The 22,422-nt window shown below is 36.6% G+C and overlaps 1 protein-coding gene across 4 annotated transcripts; it reads left to right on the top strand.

Moving 5' to 3' along the window:
- The first annotated feature begins 6,361 nt into the window (after window positions 1–6,361).
- LOC127977680 (galaxin-like) lies at window positions 6,362–21,370 on the top strand. 4 transcript variants are annotated; one of them, XM_052582679.1, is made up of 12 exons: window positions 6,362–6,468; window positions 8,708–8,746; window positions 10,596–10,623; window positions 10,776–10,876; window positions 11,006–11,140; window positions 11,282–11,464; window positions 11,581–11,608; window positions 16,628–16,647; window positions 16,865–16,950; window positions 18,191–18,411; window positions 19,854–20,215; window positions 20,312–21,370. In XM_052582679.1, exons 1-12 carry the CDS (start codon window positions 6,432–6,434, stop codon window positions 20,587–20,589), a joined length of 1,518 nt encoding a protein of 505 aa, XP_052438639.1. In that variant the 5' UTR covers window positions 6,362–6,431; the 3' UTR covers window positions 20,590–21,370. The 4 variants fall into 4 exon arrangements, with proteins under 4 accessions (XP_052438639.1, XP_052438638.1, XP_052438637.1 ...); XM_052582678.1 differs by having other exon boundaries at window positions 10,773–10,876; XM_052582677.1 differs by lacking the exon at window positions 6,362–6,468 and adding an exon at window positions 6,495–8,603.
- The last annotated feature ends 1,052 nt before the right edge of the window (window positions 21,371–22,422 follow it).

The following is a 22,422-nucleotide window of genomic DNA, read 5'->3' as shown; positions in this document are numbered from 1 at the left end:
AAGTTCAGAGACGAATGATCAGGCAAAAAGAGTCTTTAATACAGATTTAGGGAAAAGATTTACTCAAGGCATGCATAATTGGAGACGGGATAAATTAAATAAAAAAAACAAATGACTGTAAATACTAAACCAAATGAGGACTAATGGGCTAATTAATAGACAAAGAGTGTACAGTAGATACACAAATGTTTTAATATCTGAAATCTTGGAATATCAAATAAGTAAATGTTTTTTTATTGAATATATAGAAAGAACAGCTTGCAGAGACAATAATGAGCCAATTTTAGCTTCTAGGGTTAAAAGAGAAATGATTTCTGAAAATATAATAAAATATCCGAGCACATAAACAGATCGCTGTAATTACATATCAAAAGAAAGGACTTATGTGAATGTCTTTTTTCTCTTCTTTCACAACACTCGGATATTATTGCTCAGATCATCGTAACTGATCTCACTGGGAATTTTGTATTGCACGTAACATGGGCAATCGAATTCCTAGCATGAGGTCATGCACTGTGTGTAACAGAATTTCTTGTATTTCCCACACTTTTTAAAACAGAAGCATACATTGTTTCTTAAAGAAACACGTAAACATTTTGTCACATAAGTCAATAAACTATGAAATCACAAGGTTATAGATAACGTTATAGATAAGATCAGTTAAAATCATATCAGATTCCATTTTAGCTTCCAAAACTTTGGCATATGGGTTGAAAAGTATGCTCAAGAGTGAGATTGAAGAGATAATTCACTCAAAAATGAAAATATGCTGTTCATTTTCTCCTCCTCAGGCTATCCATGGCTATGTTGGTGAATGCTTTCCTTCAAAAGAACAGAAGCTGATTTAGCTCCAACCATGGTCCTTGGTGATTCATAAAATGTAAATATACAGCTACAGTACCATCACTATGAAGTAAAAAAAAAGGTCTGTGCAGGCAACACAATAAATACCCATGGCTCCTTATGATATATCGAGGTCTTAGGGAGGTTTTTGGTCTGTACAAGAAACTAAATATTTACATCATTATTCCCTGTAATCCATAGCCTCAGGCAAAAGATCTGATCACAAGAGAAAGTTGTAGTATTACTAAAAGAAAAGTAAATTTCCTTTTTGATCGAATACTACATTGTTTATCACAGTAATTTGGTTGGAAATCAATGGGCTTGACAACTGACTCAGAGCATCTCCAAAATATCAAGTTTGCCAGTCCAAATTTACCAGTATTTTTGAAAAGGTCCTGTTCACACATTGCATCTTAAAGGAAATTTACCACACTGTAAAAATAATTTGTTGAGTCAACTAAAAATACTTTGTTACCCTGTTGCCAATTTTTTGTTTTGTTTTGTTTTGTTATCTTGACAGCGTATTTCTTGTTGAAACAACTTCCTTTTTGGGGTGGAATTAATCCAGGTAACAAATTTGTTTAAGCTGACTTGACTTTTATTTTCTAGTCCAGTCAACCAAAAACATGTTGTGTCAACTGGGATTTTTTTATTTTTATTCATGAGAACATTTATATTCCAAATCAGTACATGATAAACTTTATAATGTGCATTCAAAAAAGTAGTGAAAGGCACTTAAAAAAAACCTACTTTCTATGAAAGAGCTTGTTGTGGAGCTGATGAATACATTATGAACATTGAAAAGTAAAAGTGAAAATGATGTGACAAACAATCATGTATGGTGACCCATACTCAGAATTTGTGCTCTGCATTTAACCCATCCAAAGTACAGTACACACACACAGCAGTGAACACACACCAGCAGGGTCGGTGGCTAGCTATTTATGTTGCGGCACCCGGGAAGCAGTTGTGGGTTCTGTGCCTGGTTCAAGGACACCTCTGTCATGGTATTGATGGTGGAGAGAGCGCTGTACATTCACTCCCCCACCTACAATTCCTGGTGCTGTGGCTAGCACATGGTGGGAGCAGCTGTTCTCCACATGTTTTTGCAAAGCCTCAGTGGTGTGTTTCATGTGCTTGAGGTTGTGGATGTTCACTGCATAGAGCCCCATTAGGCGTCCAAATGCCTTGGGGACATGGGAGATGTCAGTGATGACAGGATGTCCAAATGAGAGCAATGTTGGTTGTTCCTTGGGAAGCACATCATATTGCTGCTCCTCAGTTGCAATCAAAATGTCCTCTTAAATTGATAACAGCTGAACACACATTATTAAAGTTGTGTGTTTTGTTAAAAGGACAGCTACCAATACATGAAAATTGTCATTCACCTTCAAGTGGAAGATTTTTTGAAAAATGTTTGTAACTAAACATGAAAGTCAAAAATATATGGTGCTCCTCAACTGTTTCAGTTACAAATATTCAAAATAACTTCCTGTATTAAACTGTTAAAAAAACAAATTTATTTCTGACTTTAAAATCCCAATGGACAAATAAGTGGAAAATACACTTTCAAGACTTTATACAGACCTTTAAATACCAATCATAGAAAATTCAAGGAATATCTTCTCCAAATTTTGAAGCTGTTTTCAAATGCAAATGTATACACTGTCAGTTCCACTTTTTGATGTGACAATGACAGTTCCATCTTAAACTGTTCTAAATTTTGAATGCTTTGGTCCACAGTTTGTTCTCTTTAAAGCAGACCCTTGGCAGATTATTGTACAAGTGAAAACAGTTATAAAGATTATGTTTTTGTTTTTGAAAATGTAAAATATAATAATTTAAATATTTTATATTAAATATATATTTTACAGAACATGTTTTACTCTAAAACATTATGTTCCAAATTTGAGATTGATATATATATATTAAAAAAAAGAGCTTTCAGTGAGATTTTGTTTGGGCATAGTACCAAGCTTTTCCACTAGATTCAACCTCAAATAACATGCTACGAGAACCCTGGACTTGCATTATAGTTCACAATGCATCAAAAAAAGATAATCTATTGTGTGTATATATATATATATATATATATATATATATATATATATATATATATATATATATATATATATATATATATATATATTCAAAACACTTTTAGACATTTTTTTTTCTCAAAATATACAATGGATGTCATCTTTTGAACACTCTCCATGAAAATGAATAACGATTTTTACAGATTTTTCATGATTTCATCTATGCATCACTATTTCAAAGTGAAGGTCAGAACGCACTCTCTGACTCTGTTGAGTACTCTTCTTGCATATTAATAAATTATTAAAATAATAATAATAATAAGTCACCAAATATAAAAACTAAAGTCTTTAAGCTTTCCAAAGATATATAATTTGTCAAGATTTCTTTAGGTTCAGACTAAGATATTACTGTTTAAAATATGTAATGGCAGTGACAGTTAACAGGAAGGGTTCACCCAAAAAAGAAAGAAAATTGTAGTTTACTAAACCAACAACCCCACAATGTGTTACAACCCCAAATCACCAATATTTCTTCTTCTATTAGCTGGACCACATCACTGCAGACTGACGGTGCTCAGTTTGGTCATCCACAACCATAATCCCAACAGTTATGTCCTTGATGAATTCCTGCTCCGAGCCAAGATTATGTGGTTTAATAAAAACAAAGGGAAGCATAAAAGTGTGCTTTACAATCGTAAAGCTTAAAGACTACAATATATGTGCATTTATCAAGTAAATAGATCTACTTACAACTTTCTATAAGCTCTACAATGTGAATGTCATTTCCATTATGTCTGCATAGCATTGTGATGGATACAACTGCAAAAGATCTTGCTGCAGTCCATCCACAAGATTATTGAATTCTGCGCTGATCAGTCATTCCAAAATATCATGAAAAAAAAAGAAAAATACAGAAACACGTTAAAACACTGTAAAATAATAAACATAAATTTATAAATACATTTTAAAGAGAAAGTCAAATGTACTAAAAACAGTTTTAATTACCACAAAGACAAACTTTACCATCCATTCAATGCTTTTAAATTACACCGCACAGAATTATAACAAAATAAAGTGAAATTTAACACATTTGTGTCTATCCTTATTGTTTGGCTATTTATACAAGATATAGCTATGCTATTATTACTGTTATTGAAAAATCTGTAGTTTTGAACGTATGCTATTTAATTAGCACTGTATATTCATGCAGCATTACACTGGGTTTTAAATGAATTACTTCAGAAAACTGAAAGAAGACTATACCGTCAGAACCAAGCTAAAGTCAGCACTTAAAGTGTCCTAATATTGTGTTGGAGTCATAAGGTCAGAAAATATAAAAATTTTCTCAGAATATAAATATAATATTACAATCATTTGCTAATGATTTCAAAACTATTTGTTCCAAGCAAACCCCTAACTTGCAAAAGCCTACTCTGCTCTGATTGGTCAGCTGGCCAAGCATGTTGTGATTGGCACAGAGAGGAGTCCTTGAGCAAGTTAGCGAGCACTACCATTTGACAAAGCACTTTTACGTAAAGCAATAATACAGTGCTCCAATTTTCCCATTGTTAAAATGACAAGCACACAATAAAAGATTCAAATTTTATTTCTGCGGTATCCTTGAACACAGCATCTTCTCAACATGACTTAAACACACTTAATAGCGGAAGTGTTTGTGGGCAAGTCAGAGTGTTTGTATTTGGCAGGCAGGTGGGGATTATGCAAATGTGTTACACAGCGATGTATCCTGGTAACAGGCAACAGATTAGAAAAAAAATTTGACTCGTTTAGGCAATTCAAAATCAAACTAACAGAATCATAGTGACAGAACCGACAATATCTTTATTTATAAAGCAATTTTTTGATTTACCACTTTGCAGATGGTTTTAATTTAAGGATAGCTACATTAAAAACTGTAAAAGAGATATTTTTCAAAAACCCATTTGACCTGTCTAATGAATCGGTTGAATTAATAAATGAATCAATGAAGACAGTGACTTGTTTCCAGTTACTTGCAATTTTTCATATTTTATGTATAACTTTTTTTCCCAACATCTCCAAAAAGTTTCTAAAATGTGTTGTTTGAATTTTTTCATGCGTCAGCACACACTGACAAATGTCTTTGTATCGATTAATAGTCTAGTGACATTTTAATTTGGGGTAGGGGGACCTAATGTAATGCTGTAGCCCAGGGGCCTCTGGTAATCTAAAGGCACCAATGCTGAGAATTGACATACTTTAATTGGTTCGCTGTTGGGTTGGTCTGTAAATTGGTAATATGAAATAACATGTACCCTTAATGTACTGTTGTGAACCTTTTAAGGGAAAATAAGGTACAAAGATGCCCATTTAAGGATAATGCCCCTGTGATGAGCTTTTGGCACTTTTCTTTCTGAGGGTCAAAGACTGTGACATTAATGTATGTTTGGAATATGTCTATCCACAGTATAGAGCCCACAAACACTTCAGTGGTGATATGAGAGAACAAAAAAACCTCTCACAAATCCTGTAATGACTTAGCCAGTCTTTAAAAATTATACTTTTTCCATATCCCATTGTTGGTTACTATTAACAGTCTTGGAATATGCATATTGAATACGTTTGTCTCCTGGTGGATGTCTAAGATTGGTAAACACTAGGCTCCGGTAAAATGATTATTGCCTCACAGCAAGATTATTTCCTCACAGAAAAAGAATTCCCCCTTGATCCCAGTGGAGCTTAACGGAGTTGTTACAGTTTGTATGCTGCATAAGGCAGTGTTGACATGGGATTTACCCTGGTTTGGGGTTTCTCCCTGTAGGGATTTTTGCTGCTTTCACTTGCACCACCAGTAGAAACTCTGAATTAGCATAACAGTGACATCACGATTCAACAATGTCAGCAATTGTAGAATGAGAAATGACGTGATCAGAACTGTGTTTTTATCGTGACGTGGTTAGAGAAGCGTGAAACTTGCATCACTATTTCTTAGGTAATAAAATCACAATGCATGAGTGATGCAATGATCTTTCTCATAGCTTATAGAGCTCGATAACTTAAAAAAATAAAAAATAAAGCAAGAAAGAAAGAAAAGAAAGAAAAAGGCCATGAAAAACCAAAACATCTTAAAAAAAAAAAAATTATTAAAATTAGGACATGCAATATTTAATTTGTATGTAATAAGACTACTATGTTTAAAATAAAACAGTTAATTTATACGCATGATAGGCCTTTAATCCTTTAAAAAATATATTATTTTATTTTCATGCATCAGTGGAGAATCGTTTTTAAAAAAATACCATTGAAACATTGAAAAAAAAGATTATATTCTACAGCTCTAGTCGTGGTTTTGTGCTAACGGAGATGGAAAGTAAGTTTTAAGACACTGTAAAAAGATGCAACAACAAAGGGTTAATGAATGAGAGCTAAAAATAAACCACTTGGATCTCTTTAAGGAACTGAGAGTGGGACCACATTTTTTTCTTTTCTTTTTTTCTTTCAGTGATAGTTTCCACATGTGGTCTGTTTGGTCGTGTTTGGAAAAATCAGAGATCATCAATAGCTGACTCCATGTCTAAACCGGACTCGAGCGGCGCGGCACAGCTAAGTATAAACATTAAAATTAATAATGACTCAACTGTCTACATTTGATGTGGTGCGGCATGATTCCGACACTGGTGCCTTGTTTTATTAATGACATGCTGACACAAAGTTTTGTCGCGTCCAGTGTAGACAGGCTAGCTGTTGCAGTGATTGTGTAGACAATTTGTGGAGAAACAAACCTGTTTAATAATTACAAAGGCAGCTGATGCAAGACTCTGCAATCATTTTTGACGTCAAAAGTTTGACTGCCACTTGCAATGACTCATTCATACCAAACCGACAACAAAAAGCAAGCTGAACAGCCAATCAAACCTCCCACAGACAGGCACCACAGCTGAATCATCATGCTCGGTCAGTCAGCCAAGTTCCCACCCACAGACCTCGTGCAAAACTAGACTGATTAGTCTCAGCATAAGCTGCTGGCTTTTACTGATGTCTAAATGATAGCTCGGAATATATAATTACATTATCTGGTTATTACATCATCTAATATACATTATCTGAACAGTTCACAAACAATTGTCAATCTACAGCATTAACAGGTTTTATTTCGGTAAAACCTCAAAGTTCTTTATCAAGATCTAGAAACTGTTCACTCCCGCTGAGATTAATTTCAGAGCTTCTTAAGTGAAAAAAGATCTACATGACTCAGCAACAGGGCTTAAGGGTGGCTGTTGCATAAGCTAACCTAGATTGTATAGCCTAGGAATCACATAATCGGTGCCAGTAATGTGTAAGAGCCTCGTGCCTCTAGAGGGCCTCGCTCCTGGTCTCCATTTTGTGTCATTTATATCTAATTTTCATTAGTGTTTTTCAACCCATTTTGTCCTTCTAAAGACTAAAATAGTCATAGCTGGTAGACAGTATTAGACTATGTGTATAAGAATGAGTAAAGCTGTTTGTTGTTAGGATGACAATTTTTTTTTAAGTTTTAGGCTGTTTAGGCTCTCGTCAGTGTCAAATGATCGAGACGGCCAATGGATCTCAAAGAATCAAAGGCAGTGGGTTTTACTGTCACTGTCACAACACAACAAGAGTTTGTGGAAAAGATGTTAGTACTGTATTAGAAAACTGTTTTACTATAGAAGTGTTCAGCGACCGACAATAATAGACTATCAAGTGGTGCAAACTACTCAACTTTTTATGTTTCACTGTTTTTAATAAAAAAACAAAAAAACATTTTAGACTATTAGACATACGAAAATTTTATTCCTTTAACTAAATTTTAATCATTTAATTATTGCATTGCTTTTATTATACATTTTATGGAGTTTATCTTACCATTTTATGAGCTTGTGCAAGACTGTGATTTGTGCGTAATCATATCAGTCACACACACAAACAAAAAAATGCAGAGGGCCTTAGACGTCAACTTCACACTGGGCATTCCACCCCCCTTAAGACAGCCCTGATCTTCACTCTAAATTTGTCATTGCTTAACACCATCGTATCAGAGCCATGTCAATGCTTTGGAAATGTAAATTTTTTTTGCCAATAAAGCAACTTAAACCTGAATTTGTAAATTGCTGATCATTTTTCAAAAAGGAGAAGAGATCACAGATAAGAGTGATTAACTGAGTTCAACTGAGTGTTCATGATATGCAAACACTCAGTTGAACTGAATTATAGTTACCATGGTATTTTTTATCATTATCATATTTAATCACTAATATGTATATTATGATTACTAGTGATAGAACATGTGAGTCATGCAGATGTTTTTGTATTTGGTGTGCATGTGGGAGTGCTTGGTTGGTCGCCAATAGTGGTTAAACATGATTAAGCAATGCTAAATGGATGCACGCCAGCAAACAACTTACAGTATAACAGTATACATATTCCAGAGATTATTACAAAGTGTGATATGTCGAATAAGCAGTTCACTAATCAACCCATGCAATGACACTGGTATAGCGAAACATAAGCCAATGAAAAACATGAATTCTATTATCAAGCCCAAACTTGCTACTTCCTTTATGTGCTTTTGAGCATCACAATTTGTGGACCTTCCTTACAAACTATGATGCTGCATGAGGGGTGGAGCAAAAGTTTATTTTGGGTTGCATAAATTCTCATCTTTGGGATATTCAAGCTTTATTGACCAAGGATACACAATGGAGTTCTACACATCAGCTCTGTGTATGACAGCACATTTTGTTAAGTTTTGGGTTACCTCTATTGCAGATTTATGTGTTTATTTTGTAAGTGATATTCTAGAACCCATATTGTATTTTTTATTGCAGGTCTTGTCTTATACAGTTTTGCCACATCTTCTGCTAAGGGTAAGGAAACACAAAAATATACTTTTATTACACTTTTGTATAATAGATATTTACCTTTACAAGTTGTTGTCATTTAAAAAAGTGGCCATTGAAAAAAAAAGTTAGTAAAGTAGTTATTACTATTTTTTATATATATATATTATTCCAAAAGAGTTATTAACTAATTGATGTAGAGGTACAAAATAGTATACAAACAAACTGTGTTTATGCGCGCATTTTTTATTTATGTATGTATTTTTTTCTTTGGGAGGCGGAGACCGAGCTTGCTATTGACCCATGCACGCTGTGTAACAGTATCAGTTGGTGAGAGGGAAGAATGAGCTGCAGATGGAGCGCGCTAAGACTAGCCCAAACAGTTAAAATGTGCTGCCTTATCTGAAAGGTTAGCAATTACTTAAAGCCACTGGACAGGGAACAAATAGAGCACAGAACTTTTACACGCCCATCCAGATTGGATATCACTTTGACTGGGCGAAAAGGGACAGTACTTTTGATGACCGTGGTAGTGTAGCGATTGATTAGTCTTAATTTGAGATCTAGACCGTTGCTATAACATGCTACGCATTAATACTATTTCGCATCAGTATGTCGCATGCCGAAGGGAAAAACGATCGCGGAATGCTGTATGTTACATTGTGTCCGCACCGGTCACGAGCGACGCGACCATCATTGATAGCTACAGTGGAAGTGTTGCAGAACAACAGACAAATCCCCGACAGTAATGTGTAGCCCTGTCTCTCTCATGTAAACTACTCCAAGCCATGCGCTACTTTTGACACGAAGGAACAAATGGATTCGCAATGGTCGTTTGGTCGCGTCCGGTGTAGAGACTGGTAGTTAACGGACTTCTGCGTTCCATTTCGTTATGAATCCCGCTGTTTAACAGTTTTTTTTTTTTTTTTTTTTTTTTTTTGCTGAATGTGATGCTGGGAAGAGTCTCCGGGTTAAATAGGGTTCATTGGAGGACTGCATATTGTTTTTATTTTCTAACAAATCCAATAAAAAAAAAAGAATGACAAAACTGCCTTAACCACAATAAAATGTAGACAGCATGAGTTGGAGTTTTTTTTTTTTTTTTTTTTTTTTTTTTTTTGCTTTGGCAATTTTTCCAGTAATAGTGGACGATGTTGGTGGTAGGCATAAGTTGAACAAATGTTTTTTTAGTAGAATTTGGATCTTTTTTTTTTTTTCAGAAACCTAAGGAGTGTGAACGCATCAGCATCATCCATTGACTTTCTGTGTTGTAACAAACATTTATAAAATAAGACAATTAATTCAATTTTTGTATCAACAGGGGAAAAAATTAATAAAAAAATTCACTTAACCATGGTTTTAGGTTAAATGTATAGTTCGTCTATAATTGACAATATTCTCATTTACTCATCATCAAATCATTACACTGTGTGATGATGTTCTTACTGTTACATTTTTCTAAAATATCTTATATGTTCCACAGCAGACAAAAAGTCATGCATGTGTTGAACAACATGTGAATTAGTGAATTACAACCCTTAAAAGTCAACATGAAATGTATTTAACAACAACAAATGTATTTTCAACACCTTTTCTTACTATAAATGTGTGTGTATGGGGGGGGGGTTCTTTTGTGTCATAAATTCTGAGAAGTATGTGTTACATACCAGAATTGAGCCATTTATGAAAGTGGAGGGTTTAAAAACTATAAATCATGTGTTGCTTATCATCCCATTCTTCAAAGCCATTATGATGATATGTTGATTCATGTTGACTTTAATCTTTATAGCAGTTTAGAGTTGTCTTACCCACAGGAGACTAGTTATCACTTTTACAACAACTACCACTCATTTTTCATAATCTCTTTGTTCCTCAGAAATTCTCCATCATGACAGAGGGACACAGTGAGTGACCTTACACAGAGCCTAAACTCTGAGCCTCTAAACACAGTTGCAAGCATTATTACATATGTTTTATCATAGATCACTAAAATGTAAATGAACAGAATGTGTTGGTAAGAGTAAAATAAGAGTTATCTGTACTTTTATATCAGCAGCAATGCACGTTTCAATGAACAGATGGAAAGCATCAGCAAGAATCATCTGCACTGGTGTGGAAATGTGTCTTACAAGATTTCAGGAAGTACCTGCTGTAATGGTATGAGAGACTCCTGCATCTGTCGGTTTGTGATTGCTGAGTGACTGAGAGTTACGGATGTGATTCAAAATGAGTTTATGACATACAAACACTGAACACTGTTTTGAACTGTATATTAATATGTTGCAGGTAATATAACTCCAGGATTAAGCCAGCTGGTGGCTGACTGCTGTGGTTCTGTAGCTTACAACCCACTTAATGAGATCTGCTGTAATGACAATATTCTGACTCGAAGCAGCACTTACGAAAAATGCTGTGGCGAAGGTAGCTGATCCACTTGATGACATTGTCCAGATCTGACAAATTTTTGCATGCATAATAAATTTTTATGAGATTGTTTGATCTTCATACAGTTAGCTCAATGTTGACATTGTATAATGAATTTTCTCTTACACTCATTTACAGACCTGTACCTGACAACAACTCATATGTGTTGTGGTAGTAACAACATATTTAAACAGAAGGAAAATCTTTCTTGTTGTGGCAATACAACATTTGACAAGACAACCCACTGCTGCTGTTTTATAACTAGAAATAATGCACTAGAAGCAATGCCTAAAAATGAAACTTGCTGTCCGAAAGCAACAGGTGTGTATGTATACAGCTCTTACAGTGATTGTTAGATAAATAATTAAAGAAATATGGTGGAAAGGTGATAAACAGTGGAACAAAGATATCATGTACTGTAATCTTATATTTTACAGAACGTCAGCAAGCCCCTCTTCCCATCCAGTAAGTCACACAGACAGACAAAAAACACTCTATAGACAAATATATATTTGTGTTGTCAGCCGATTAAAAAAACTAATTTATCGCTCATTTTTTCTGAAATTAATCAGGATTAATCACACCTAATATTAATGTTTTTTAAAATACTTTCACATTAAAATAACTTCACATTCAATCTTCAAGTTTATGTTGAAACAACACAAAGATAGTATATTTTTTATATTTGTATAATGGAATCTTATTTATTTATTTATTTATTTTTATGACTGAAAGTCAAGAATTACTGATACCTATACCACTGGTCAAGTCATGTCAAGCTTTATTGTCATTTCGCTATTTGTGTGGCCATTCAGTGGAATGAAAATTCATGTCTCGAAGGACTACGGTGATACATGGATAAACATAAATATAAAACATATAACACTGGACGTAAGAAAAGGTTTTTGACCTGCATAGCTAACTTTTTGAAGCAGTAATCTAACTATACATATACTATAAATAGTTGACTAAATATACACATAACCTAAGACAGACTTTACATACTAAAATATCATAAAATATGGCTGAATACTTAAAGCTACAAAAGTTATTGATTTCCTCTTTTTTCTTTTGATCTTTGATTAATAGCACTTTCGTTATTGGTTTTTAGGCTGCTATTCCATTAAAAACTGCCATTCGTATATGTTACACAAATGTGACATGCTCTCTTTACATACTGCATTCTGACCCTCTTCTGGTCTTAAAGTCTCTACTAATTGAATTGAGTTGAACCGGGGGTGTTAGATGAGGGAGAAAGTTCTGGGGTGCTCCAATACAGTTTGTTAAACCACTGCATTCTTAATTGTGATTCATATATTGTTTAATTAATGTATTGTTACACTTTAGAATAGGGAAAACTTATTTACCATTAACTCCAACTTTTCCCTCAATAAATTCCTAATTTGATGCTTGATAATAGTAAGGTAGTTGTTATGTTTTGGCATCAGGTGGGATTGGGGATGTAAAATAAGGAATGTAGAATAAGGCATCGATATGTGCTTAATACTGATAAATGGCTAATATTCTAATAATATGCATGCTAATAAGCCATAGTTAAGAGTCCCTAAAATGTGACCCTGGACCACAAAACAAAAAGACTTAAGTGTAAATATTTCAAATCTGAGATGTATACATCATCTAAAAGCCTAAAAACAAGTATTCCATTGATGTATGGTTTGTTAGGATAGGACAATATCTGACCAAGATACAAATATTTGAAAATCTGGAATATGAGGGTTCCATATGATCCAAATGAAGTTTTTAGAAATGCATATTACCGATCAGGAATTAGGTTATGATATATTTTCGGTAGAAATTTTCAAAAATATCTTCATGGAACATGATCTTTAATTAATAGTTCTATCAAAATCTATAATTTTGACCAACTATTAAAAAAGTTTCAAACATTCACTGATGCTCCAGAAGGAAACACAATGCATTAAGAGCCAAAAAACTTTTGGAATTTGAAGATGAAGATAAATTGTACTTATTTTTTGTTTTTCGATTGATGTTTGATACATTGTGTTTTTCCATCGTGAGTGGGGTTATTTTGATAATATCTTTATAATTATTATTATGTTGTTTTTAGACTAAATTTAAATATATTTTGTGTAAAATATCTTACTCAGGACTGTACTAACTAAAAATTGATGCATTTAAAACATGTATTTTGTATAATCTCTCTTATTTTATTTAAATTATTCACTTTTCACAGATTCTGCAAGGGGCATGCCATTGTGTGTGTGTGTGTATAAATACATACATACATATATATATATATATATATATATATATATGAAGAGTTCAGATGCAAAAGCGTCTAAATGCCATCTGAAATTTTTATCTAAAATTAGGATTTTTATCAGGCTCCTATATTTATGTTCAATAATTTCACTTTAATAGCCTGGAAAAGGACCTGCTATTAAAGTAGAATGACTAAACCTAAGCTTGATAAAAATCCTAATTTTAGATTAAAATTCAGATGGCACTTAGAGGCTTTTGCATCTGAACTCTTCATATATATATATATATATATATATATATATATATATATATATATATATATATATATATTGTCACACACCTGGACTCATTTAGTGTGTTTTTGCCCATGACCCAGTTTCTGTCTTCCGTGTTTAGTTTAATTAGTTCCCAGGTGTGTCTATTCTATTCCTCATGTGTTCCATGTCCCTGTTAATTTAGTTATTCCATCCACCTGTGTTTCCCCATTATCCTTTGTACTTAAGCCTTGTCCTTTCAGTTCTGTTTTGTCGGGTCTTCCTCACTTGTGTCTCACTTGTGCTCACTTGCTACTTACGTGTGTCTACCTCTGTGCTCCATGTTGGATATCCCCTGTGTTGGATATATTAAAAGCCTTATTCTGTTTATCCTCGACTCCGTATTCCTTCAGGCAGCGTAAGACCGTGACAGAAGACCCGACCTTCAAAAGAGAAAGTAGAAAACTGCGTCTTTCCCTCCGTTTTGCTTTTGTTTTTTCTCAGTCTTTTTGTTTTGTAGTGTTTCTATGGATCCCCTTTATCGTCCCGAATTCCTCATCCTTCTGCTGAAGCAGGAAGGACGTTCTCTCGAGGACCATACCAGACAGTTTGTTCTATTAGCTAATGCCACCAGCTACCCGGACAACGCGCTCTGCACCTTCTACAACACCAGCCTGAACTCCAAATGCAGAGCGTTGTCGTCCGAAGATGGTCCTCGAGAGGATTTCGCCGCATTCGTGGAGTGGACTCTGGCGAGAAATGGCTCATCTTTCACCATCTGCCCCATTGAGGATCTCGCCAGTCCCACTCCCGACCCAGAGACCAGCCAGCCACCATCTCGCTACACGGAGCCAGAGCCCACCGCAGCCGCAGAGCCCGAGCCATTCACTGACAGGGAGCCGGAACTCGAGAGCGCGACTGACCAGGTGTGTGAGCCGGCAACACCGTGCATCGTGGGAGTCCTCGTGGAGATCGAGGGCGTGGAGGAAAGCCCTGCCCACACTCCTGCGACTGAGGGTGAGCTGTTTGCAGTCTCTGAAAGCCATATGGAGCAAGTTCTGGATCTGATGGACTGGTCTATGGAGGTAATCCCTAATTTTCCTGTTTCCCCGCTGGTTCCGTCCAGCCCTGATTTCCCTGTATACCCTCTCAGTCTCCCACTCCTACCTCCTCCAGTCATTTCCTCTGCTCCATTTCCGCTGGTTCCGCCCAGCCCTGAGTTTTCTGTTTCTCCGCTGGTTCCGCCCAGCTCTGAATCTTCTGTGTCTCCGCTGGTTCCGCCCAGCTCTGAATCTTCTGTGTCTCCGCTGGTTCCGCCCAGCTCTGAATCTTCTGTGTCTCCGCTGGTTCCGCCCAGCTCTGAATCTTCTGTGTCTCCGCTGGTTCCGCCCAGCTCTGAATCTTCTGTGTCTCCGCTGGTTCCGCCCAGCTCTGAATCTTCTGTGTCTCCGCTGGTTCCGCCCAGCTCTGAATCTTCTGTGTCTCCGCTGGTTCCGCCCAGCCATGATTTTTCTGTTTCACCACTGGTTCCGCCCAGCCCTGAATCTTCTGTGTCTCCTGTATTCCCTCCCAGCCTCCCTCTCCCGCCTCCTCCCAAACCTGCTGGTCCCTCTACTCCTCTTTCGCTGGTTCCGTCCAGTCCTGATCCTCCTGTCCTTCCTCCCATCCTTCTCCTCTCTCCTCCTGCTAGACCAGCCAGTTCCTCGTCATCCCTGCTGGTGCCAGTCAGTCCCGCAGCTCACCCTCAGTCCGCGCCATTGGGGCGCGGTGGTTCGCCGCTGGACTGCCAGTCTCCAGCTCCGCCTTGGTGTGTTAAGGCCCTGTCTCCGCCTCCAGCCTCCGAGCCCTGGACTCCTCCTCGGTCCTTCGACCCAGCGGCTCCGCCTTGGCTCTTAGCTCCCTCGTCTCCACCGTGGCCTGTCATCCCACCTGCTCCACCGGGCTCCCTCGTCCCTCCGGCTCCACCTTGGTCAGTCGTCGACCATCCGCCGCCTCGGGACTCCTCTCCTCTGGTTCCACCTCGTCACTCCATCCCTCCGGCTCTGTCAGGCTCCTCCTTCCCTCCAGTTCCACCTCCATCCTCGGTCACTCCGGCTCCACAGCGGTCTGCCAGGACCCCGCCTCCGCCTTGGTCGCCTGAGCCTTCAGCTCCACCTAGGCCCTCCGGATCCTCGACGTCACCCTGGCTCTGCGGCTGTGCTGCTCCATCTTGGGCTCCTCACCCACCGGTGCAGTCTCCGCCTGTCGGCCCCCTGGTGTCGTCGACCCTTCCTTCACCATGGCTCCTCCCGCCGTCGACTCCACCTTGGATCTCAGTCCTGGCTGGTCTCTGGTGGACCATCTGGCTCCTCCTGCTCCTGTCTCCTCCCTGGCTCCTCCTTCTGTGGTCCCTGTCTGCTGGCCCCCTCCTGGGAGTCCGTCCTCCACCGGAACCTCCTCCCAAGTTCCCACCCACGCCTCCCCCTGTTGTTTCTACGGTGCGAGGACGCACCTACCGGGAGGGGGGAGTACTGTCACACACCTGGACTCATTTAGTGTGTTTTTGCCCATGACCCAGTTTCTGTCTTCCGTGTTTAGTTTAATTAGTTCCCAGGTGTGTCTATTCTATTCCTCATGTGTTCCATGTCCCTGTTAATTTAGTTATTCCATCCACCTGTGTTTCCCCATTATCCTTTGTACTTAAGCCTTGTCCTTTCAGTTCTGTTTTGTCGGGTCTTCCTCACTTGTGTCTCACTTGTGCTCACTTGTGACCACTTGCTACTTACGTGTGTCTACCTCTGTGCTCCATGTTGGATATCCCCTGTGTTGGATATATTAAAAGCCTTATTCTGTTTATCCTCGACTCCGTATTCCTTCAGGCAGCGAAAATCGTGACATATATATATATATATATATTCTTACAATGGAGGTATATTATTGACTACTAATGTAATTTTGTGTGTGTTTTTGTTTGTGTTTGGTTCTATGTGTGACTGGAAATCTCAAGCACTCTCCCCAAATTATCAGGTAAAGCACTTGCCATCCTCATTGTATACTAAAATTTTTACATATTAGTCTTTTGATTATACAGTGATCTAGTTAGTTCCTATATATTCTTTGATAGTTCATGCCTAACCAAACATTTTTCAGGTGTCCGTCATAAATAATGTCTTCATCGGAAATTATGGTCATTGTATGGTTATTGTAGTAAAAGACTCACACTCTTACTCAATATGCTCTATAGACTTGAAATGTGGATCAAAAACCTACAATCCCCATAAACAAATGTGTTGCTCAGGGAATCTGTATATGGCATCACCACTTACAAAGGTATTGCTTTTTGACATGAAGCTTATTTTTCAGGAATAGAAATTGGAGATTTCTCTGAACACTATTATTTTCATTAATATGTGCTTATTAAAGGGGTGGTTGATTGTGATTTCACTTTGCTGCCATAAGACGGTTGCAGCAGGCCCAATGATATTACACAGTGCCTAAAAATAGGCTACCCGTGAAAGTTAGCTATTTTCAGTAGATGCGTAATATCATTGGGCATGCTTGCACCCATGGTGCGGCAGCTAAGTTCCTTGATTATTATGCCAGAATGCGAGTATAATTCCTAGCCATATTGGCCTATAAATCGCAACTTTTAATTTTCCGTTGGTCTTAGTACACAATGCAACTAAAGAAGAGTTGAATCTTAAATAGGAACAATATCGAAACGCTTTGGTCATTTTTGAGTGAGATACTAACGGTCTAATCAGATTCAATTATCTGCGCTAAGCTACAGCTAAAGTGCTACTGCCAGACCCTGAGATCGGCTGAATGGATTAGAAAATGGTAAAACTCAACTGTTTAACTTTAGTGGAGTGTTCCTTTAATGTTAAAAATTATACAATTACTTTACAAAAGTTCTACAGTATAATGCAATCATGTATTGTGCATTTTTTCATTTCAATTAATCAGAATAAAACAATATATTAAAAGCTAACATAACCAGTAGCATTTACAAATAATAGCAGATTTAAAAGTATGAGACAACAACAAACAAGGAATCATTCTGAAACGTCCTGTAAGAGCTGTGCTTGCACAGGTTCTACACGATCCTCTTCACTAATATTCTCAGGGTCTATATTCTATCAGACTCAAATTTATAAGCAGTATTTAGGACTCCATTATTTACAATAAAAACAGAGCACATTCTGAGGTGAGGGGCATGGAGTTTCTGAATGCACACAATTCAGTTTAGTGAATCACAACTCAGCCAGCTAACAAATCTGCGCCCATTGCGTATTTCTGAGGGAGGGGCCTCATAAAACCAGGAAATCACCAGATCATTTATTGGAGAAGGTACAGAGAGGTGTAGAATAAAGGTAAATTATGTGAAAAATAATGCAGTTTTTGAAAAATAAATGTTAGACTGCACCCCATGAACAAAATAAAGCCTTAAAAAAAAAAAAAAATCAACCACCCCTTTAAGTATTTGGAGAAATTTCAGTATACCATTTTCACTAATTCATACATTCTGCATACATTATTGTACAGTACTATGTATACCTGTGTCTTTCAGTGCTGTGGTGAACACGTTTACACTCTGTCAGATGACAGTGTGCTGTGCTGTAACGGAGTCCTTCATCGCAATGTGCCTGAGCAGTCAGAGTGTGTTGGAGGTGTAATATATACTCCAGCAAACACTACTTGCCAAATGTCGACCCGTCCACGTCTTGGGGAGCACTGCTGTGGAGGACAAACCTTCAATCCTCGCACACAAATTTGCTGTAATGGACGCAGGTAGGCCCACAGATTACAAAGATTTGATTTAAAAGTGCACTTAGTACTTTTTTTCTCTTGTTTTAAATAATTAATTATGTTTTTGATTAATTTTGCAATCACCCAAACCTTGACTGTTGATCTTAAAGGGGTCATTGGATGCCCATTTTCCATAAGTCAATATGATTCTTTAGGGTCTTAACGAAAAGTTTATAACCGTGGTTCTCAGCTGGTTTGGCCTTGGGATCCACGTTTTACCTTGGTCATCAAGCTGCGACCCACTTTTATATAGGCCTATATATTCTCCTTATTCGTAAGTCACTTTGGATAAAAGCATCTGATAAATGACTAAATGTGCGTACATACATATATATATATATATATATATATATATATATATATATATATATATATATATATATATATATATAAAAACAAATCATAAAAATTAAGTTAATACTCTTAAGAATATAATTAATACTGAATAAACAGCCTATAAGGAAAGGCGGTAGCACTTTATTTTACAGTCCTGTTCCCCATGTACATACTATGTACTTATTATAGTAATTACAATAACTATGTAATAACTAGGTACTAACCCTGAACCTACCCCTAAACCTAACCGTACCCCATGTAGCTACCTTGTATTACCAGAACTTTTTTAGATAAATACACTGTAAGTATACTATAAGTACATGTTAGTACACGTACTGTAAAATAAAGTGCAACCGGAAAGGCTATTAAATAGCAGTCCCAAATAAGTGTTTATTAATACAATTAAGTTGGTATGAGCAACCACAGTCATTCAAACATATACAAAATGACACAAAGTAAAAATAACTTGGTCGGTTTGGGTTATGGAAACAACAGTTGCCATGGTGAATATAAAATACTAACATGTTAAACTTTCATAACAAGTTATGAAAATAACAATAGAATACAGAAGTATCGAAATGCTGGATTTGAGAAAGATTGTAGTACATAAAAAAAAAAAAAAACACTAGGTGGATTTCCAACACACATTTCAGTTCAAACAACTTGTAAAAGCTGACCTTGATGACCCCTTTAACAACACATCCACCAAACAGGAGCATGTTCCTGCTCAAATTGCAAGAAAACAAATAACAGTGCCTGTGTGAGTCTCTCATAATCTAGTAGCTTTAAGCAAAATAATTAAAAAATAGCAGACTATTGTTTGGCCTGTAGCCTGATTTTATTCTGCCCACGCTGTCTTGACAAACAAGGCTTTGTCTGTAACTGGATATTCAAGTCTAACTGATACATGCAGAGACAGCATAAGAACGTACTTATTGGCACTACATTTCTCAAAAGCACATATTCATAAAGCACAGCTCTACAGAAGGCTGTCAGTCATCCAAGCCGCCCGATAATCCCTCAATAATTTTAAAACCACTTGAATGACTTTTCTTTCAAAGTTTGTTGTTGTTTTTTGTTCTATTTAGCCACAACAAGATGAATGGCAATTTCTGTTGTGGTTCAGAAGTCTATGACCACAACAACCAGTTCCTGAGATGCTGCTCAGGTCATCTCTACAACCTAACCCAGTCACGTGGAAAAGCAGAGTGCTGTGGAAACCTATTGCTGCAATATAATAACAATCAAACTTGCTGTTCCTCCTCAACCAATTCCATAATTTATCAGACCAAACCAAAGCACCGTTGCTGTGGGCTTTACTACTACAACACGTCTCTGTGGAGCTGCTGTGCTGAACATCTCAAACCAACACCAAAGCCTAACAGCTCTCCAGCAGAATACAGAATTAAACCACTAATGGACCTGATCCCTGAAATGTGCAATAAGACAGGTGATGCACTTAAAAAAAAAATGTAGTCGGGGGATGGGGGGGTTAAATTTTTGGAAGTAGGCTAAATTATCTCTTTTTTTATGTGTGTGTTTCTAGTGTTATTTGGCAAAGTGGAGAGTGTGGCACTTGAAAATGATCTGCGTCATGTGGTGTTGAAAGTTGTGTGGCAAGTCGATATGAAATCTGAAAATGTCATCAAAGACCCTTGGCTTCATGTGTCCCTGGATCACTGCAACTCTCCTACCACAGACAATGGCATGACCTACCTTTGGGAGGAAAACCACAATGGGAAGTACAAGCTTCTCTCTCACCCTGTTGACCTAACATCTGACATTTACATGTTCTATTCTGTATGTTACCAAAAGAAGGGATAGAAATATGGATTGAGGTCTATTTCCCATCATTTCAAAGCATGCAGGTTGTCATAAGATTTCTGATCATTTCAATCCATCATTAATGATAAATTACAAAAGAGACAAGTCTCTGTTACTATGCATAGCATTACTGCATCACATGTTGTACATCTGTGCCTTTTACCTCATTGGATATTGTTATTTAATCTCAATAATGGATTGATCCAGATTGGAGTGATGCATTACTGTATTTATTCAGTGAGGTAACTTTAAGCTTTGTTAATGTGAAAAAAAGGAAATAGAATCAAAAAAGAAAACATTCTTCCATTTTAATTTTGAGTTATTTCTTATCTAAATTGCTGGCAATATTTTAAGTTGCACTGCATGAATGTTTTTGTAATCGTACTTTGTTTTATCAATCTCAGGTATATGGTATATATCAATCTCAACTATTTGATGGGTTCAGGGACCTTCATGTACTAAGCTCAAAGGTGCTTCAAAAGCAATTAATGGCTTTTATACTAATCCTTGAGAAGACAGAGGTTATTTCATTTATATAGTCAGTCAGAAATCACTGTGTTAAAATGAAATTTTATCTGTCTCTCTAATACTAATATCGGGAGTTTTAAACGTCTCCAAATTTCATACTGTTCAATTTCTGTCTCAGCTGTAAACAACTGTGAATACACTTTTCATGTTAAATGTTGTGTGGAGATAATTTACTCATTCAAGCTGTGTAAAGGTATTGCAGATATGGATTTTTTTTTTAAATATATATATATAAATATAAATATAAAAAGCATCAAGACTGGAATGTGAATATTTTATTCATTATTTATCATTTTTAATTTATATAGGACCTTAAAATAAAGCAAGTCAGAAATTACTGTCAGAATATTTAAAATATCACTCAAAAATTATATATATATATATAAAGCATCGTTAGCCAACTACGGTCGCAAGTTCCGTCGTTACCAACGTAGTTCAACGATTCGGCGTTTCCCCAAACCATAGTTCAAACGAACATTCGTAAACTTATGTCGTTGGAACGACAGCTCTCCTCCTGTGGTTAGTTCGTCATAAGTTTGCTGTGTCGACGTCATTGATTGTGCCGCACTTGGGCTTTGTTATATTCAGATTTATCGACCCTATGCCCTTTTACTTTAGAAGATTTCACCATCCACTTTGAGTTATTTAAAAGACTTAGAGTTGTGGTAAGTTTATTAATTCGCCTTCTTTATTATTATTATAGCTTCAGTTTGAAACTATATAGCAGCGTGGCCCTCGCAATAATTCTCCCTCCGAAGTGCCCTCTGAAAGCATTAATCATGTCGATTGGAACGCAGCCAGTTTCGTTTGTGCGAAGAAAAGGCGAGTTTGTCAAGTGAGTTACAGTATATTTGTAAAAACATCCCAAAATACATATTTCTCATATATTGGTAAAACAGTATAGAGGTTTTCACTTATATTAAATGTTAACACTCAAATCACTTTATTTTTATAGTAAATTAATGTACCCAAATAAAGTAACAAAAACATATAAATGAATGATTTTGTTGTTTTTACAGAATTAGAATATAGAATTATCCCTACAAATGTGTTTGTGTGTGAATGTACATATATATAATATATATAGAGAGAGAGAGAGAGAGAGAGAGAGATGCGCACACACACACAGTATTTACACTGTTTGCAATTTATTTATTATTTTATGTTTTTAATAGTTCATTCAATGCATATTTGCAAATAAACCAAATATTTAACAGAAATTATGTCAGAATAAACAAATGGTTTAAACCGCAATGGTGGCTTGATGCTGAACAAGTCTGTCCGAAGAGGATATCCTCTGTCTCC

This window comes from Carassius gibelio, chromosome B18 (genome assembly GCF_023724105.1).
Source record: "Carassius gibelio isolate Cgi1373 ecotype wild population from Czech Republic chromosome B18, carGib1.2-hapl.c, whole genome shotgun sequence".
NCBI classification, from domain to species: domain Eukaryota; kingdom Metazoa; phylum Chordata; class Actinopteri; order Cypriniformes; family Cyprinidae; genus Carassius; species Carassius gibelio.
Note: the sequence above shows the minus strand (reverse complement) of the source record. Positions and strands in the feature narration are given on the sequence as shown.

What these genes read in the sequence shown, in the direction of transcription:
- LOC127977680 (XM_052582676.1), top strand. Translation starts at nt 8,495, where the DNA reads ATGAGGGGTGGAGCAAAAGTTTATTTTGGGTTGCATAAATTCTCATCT. An exon ending in CAAGCCCCTCTTCCCATCCA is followed by an intron (nt 11,609 to 16,627) that starts GTAAGTCACACA and finishes GGAAATCTCAAG; the next exon opens with CACTCTCCCCAAATTATCAG. An exon ending in CACTCTCCCCAAATTATCAG is followed by an intron (nt 16,648 to 16,864) that starts GTAAAGCACTTG and finishes TATGCTCTATAG; the next exon opens with ACTTGAAATGTGGATCAAAA.